The sequence below is a fragment of the Drosophila subpulchrella genome, unplaced genomic scaffold, assembly GCF_014743375.2.
Source record: "Drosophila subpulchrella strain 33 F10 #4 breed RU33 unplaced genomic scaffold, RU_Dsub_v1.1 Primary Assembly Seq91, whole genome shotgun sequence".
Taxonomy (NCBI): Eukaryota; Metazoa; Arthropoda; class Insecta; order Diptera; family Drosophilidae; genus Drosophila; species Drosophila subpulchrella.
Genome location: NW_023665725.1, coordinates 62,118 through 65,995, shown reverse-complemented (window position 1 = coordinate 65,995; position 3,878 = coordinate 62,118). Strand labels below are relative to the sequence as shown.

Here is a 3,878-nt window from a genome sequence, read left to right as displayed (position 1 = left end):
TAAGCTGTTGTATTTTTCCTTGCAGCTCGTTTTGATCGTCTAACAACCGATTGTGTAAATCGATTCTGGTTTGGTTTGTCTGCTCGATGAATGAAGTCGACATAGTGCAGATCTTCAGTAAGTCGGCTACTGCGGTTCTTAAGATAGGCCTGACAGGTGATTGTGTAAACAAGTCTTACCTGTGCAAACCGGTGTGCCTTGCCTATGTGGAAGGCGAAAGCTGAAGTGTGATCCTTTGTTGGTAAAGGATCACGTCGGGGTCACCAATGTTCTTGCCTAAGTTCGATGGGCAAGGTCGGGTCACTCCGCGGGACGAGAAGGGGTATAGACGCTCGTCGCTGGCACGGGGACGCTGTTTTATTGCAGTCGGATCGCGTCGCGACACGGGTGATTGTGGGTATCACGGTGCCGGACCACGGGCGATATGGACTGTGTGAGGAGGGGTACCAGATACTCGTGTAACCGGGGTTCAACAGTGTGTTGAGGTCACGCCGCGGGACAAGGAGGATACTGACACACCTGTCGCTAGCACGGGGACACTAGAGAGCACACAGGACGATTCGCGTCGCGACACAGATAGCTATAGTAGTATGGTGCCGGACCACAGGCGATCGATGAGCTGTGTTAGGGTGAGTTGACAAGAGTCTTTACGTGAGAGAAGTAATAAGACTTGTGAGTGTTTAGATTTGTAACTGACTTTATTGGATTGTAGATAAGGGCTTAAATACTATTCTAACCCGGAAACGGGTGTCTAAATTCTCTGCTCCGTACGACATCAGCGTTGGTGCTTGCGTTGACCTAGTTTGGTGTTGGTTCGGTGGGCTGCAGTGTCAGCAGCAACGCTACTTGTTGGGTTGTTCTGCTGAGTCTTGGTCGATTGTGTCATACCTGTGGCGTCGTCACAATATTGTGCTGCTACTGTACGCCTGGTTGCTGCTCCGTATAAGTTGCGTTGATCGTGTGTTCTTGTTCGTTGGTGGGTTGTTGACCCCTGCAACGCAACTTGGCTAGATCGAACCGAGTACCTTTGGTTACGAACATTGGTTTGATCGATCCGAGTAACCGTGGTTACGAACACAATTCTTGTACTTTATTATTAAGAGGTGGTAAAGAAGAAATTGGGTTTTGGACATATGTGGGAAGTGAAGTGGGGTTATACGTAACTCACGCGTCATAAGATTCGAAGAGCGCAGGAGGAGCCCGAGCTCTGCAGCGGGCCCTGGAGCGAACCCACGCCGAGAACTCCGCACCAGAACTCGCGGTGAGCTCGGACAGCGGAGTGGAGGTGGTCGGCGATCCCGCTGTCGAAGAGAGAGAGAGTGCCGGCTCCGGAGAGCGGCGGCGGGCGATCGGATACCGCGCGGGACGAGGGACGGGAACCGTCGGACGAGGAGCAGAAGTGTTCGACGGAGGAGGAGGCTCGGTGGCAGGTCCGGCTGCGGAAGGACCACGAAGCGGCGGCGGCCTGATGGCATGCCCGTCTGCAGGAGGCGGAGGAGGAGGAGCTACGTCTGTGGGAGGAACCGGTGGAGGACTCGTGGGAGGCTCCACTCACCCCCAGGTACGCGGCCGAGGAGCCCAGTCCGGGAGGGAAGAGCGAGGATGGGGACGAGCCCTGCGCGCCATCCCCTTCGCGGTGGCTGCCGGAGGTGCCACCCACTCCCCGCTACGAGGAGGAGTGGTTCACGAACGAAGCCCGAGACAGCGACGGACGAGCCTTGTTGGCCACGCCGCCGTGGAGGCCGGCCCGGCCACCCACGCCGCGATACGCCGAGCCAGAGCGACCGGACGCGCAACCGCAATCCGGAGAATCGACCGCGCAGCCGCAGCCACAACCGCACGAGAAGGCAGTCCACCAGGCACAGGCGGAGGAGAAGACGGTGGTGCGGACGGAGGTACCGGCAGCGCACGTAAGCCACAGCACGCGGGCGTTCGTGGCCGAGGGCGTGCGGTGGAGGCAGAAGACGGTGGTATGGACGTGGCCAGAGGGGCCCGCGACGGCACCGACGAGGGAGGAGCCCAGGATATGGGAGGAGGGGGTCCCCAAAGTGAATCCTCGGGATCCCCGGACGAGAGGCCGGCAGGATGCGTGGGTTCCGCCTACACCGAGCACGGGCTCGCCAACACCGGCGACGACGGCAACGACGGGGGAGGCGGAATCGCTGGAAAAGGAACTTGGGTGTGGCCCGAGCCGCCGGCCACCCAAAGACCCCCGTTGCAGCGGCAGACTTCGACACCCGGAGCGACGCGCCCGCGACCGCAGTTCATGCGGCAGGTATCGGCCCCGGAGGAAGGCGGTTGTCAAAGTTGTACACCTTCGACATTTACCTACATCCTAACCCCTCCTACATTACGTTCACCCCCGGTTACTTGTTATCAATACTTGTGTTCGTTTTCCTTCTAATAACCATTCTACTGGGGAATTGGGCTGCTCCTTATATTCGAGAACCAATCGGATTGGTTCTAGGAGTACAACATGCCTGTATGCACTCCCCGTAGATGTCAACCTGTTAAGTGAACATTCTAGACTATAACAAGGAAGAACGCTATAGTCGAGTACCTCGACTATCAGATACCCGTTACTTTGCTAAAGGGACCAAAGGAAAGTGGAGATATGCAAGCAGCAAATGCGCCACCTACCGGCGGTAGACAGATTTAAGCATTGTGGGCGTTGGAGTGGGCGTGGCAAAGTTTTTTTAAATCAATCGATAGGTATTGACGAGACCAATACATTTCAGTTAAAATTTTTTATCTAGCACGAAAATTGTGGGCGCCACAGGCTTGGGCGGTTTGTGGGCGTTAGAGTGGGCGTGGCAAACTTTTTATACCCGTTACTCGTAGAGTAAAAGGGTATACTAGATTCGTCGGAAAGTATGTAACAGGCAGAAGGAAGCGTTTCCGACCCCATAAAGTATATATATTCTTGATCAGGATCACTAGCCGAGTCGATCTAGCCATGTCCGTCTGTCCGTCTGTCCGTCTGTCCGTCTGTCCGTCTGTCCGTCTGTCCGTCTGTCCGTCTGTCCGTCTGTCCGTATGAACGCTGAGATCTCGGAAACTATAAGAGCTACAATACTGGGATTTGGCATGCAGATTCCCGAGATTCCTGCGCAGCGCAAGTTTATTTCAAAAGAGTGCCACGCCCACTCTAACGCCCACAAACCGCATAAAACTGTGGATCCTACAGTTTTGATGCTAGAACAAAAATTTTAACTGAAATGTATTGTACTCATCAATACCTACCGATTGACCCAAAAAAAAGTTTGCCACGCCCACTATAACGCCCACAAACCGCCCACAAACTTCAAAAAATCGTAAGTATGAACGCGGATATCTCGGAAAATATCAAAGATAGAGAACCGGGATTTCAGATTTAGATTCCGTAGGCCTGAGCGCAGCGCAAGTTTGTTACTCAAATATGCCACGCCCACTCTAACGCCCACAAACCGCCCAAATCTGTGGCGCCCACAATTTTTATGCTAGATAAAAAATGTTAACTGAAATGTATTAACCTCGTCAATACCTATCGATTGATTTAAAAAAAACTTTGCCACGCCCACTCTAACGCCCACAACGCTTAAATCTGTCTACCGCCGGTAGGTGGCGCATTTGCTGCTTGCATATCTCCATTTTCCTTTGGTCCCTTTAGCTGAGTAACGGGTATCTGATAGTCGAGGTACTCGACTATAGCGTTCTTCCTTGTTTTTAAATCAATCTATAGGTATTGACGAGACCAATACATTTCAGTTAAAATTTTTTATCTAGCATAAAAATTGTGGGCGCCACAGATTTGGGCGGTTTGTGGGCGTTAGAGTGGGCGTGGCATATTCGCGTAACAAACTTACGCTGCGCTCAAGCCTACGGAATCTAAATCTGAA

At 53.2% G+C, this 3,878-nt stretch overlaps 1 protein-coding gene across 1 annotated transcript; it reads left to right on the top strand.

The window, feature by feature from the left end:
• Nucleotides 1-266: 266 nt before the first annotated feature.
• On the top strand, nt 267-2,275 carry LOC119562745 (uncharacterized PE-PGRS family protein PE_PGRS10-like; the record flags this gene model as incomplete). The annotated part of the gene is made up of 3 exons (XM_037875951.1): nt 267-431; nt 477-629; nt 1,187-2,275. Coding segments are annotated over exons 1-3 (1,407 nt in total), but the record flags the coding sequence as incomplete, so codon positions are not given.
• Nucleotides 2,276-3,878: the final 1,603 nt, after the last annotated feature.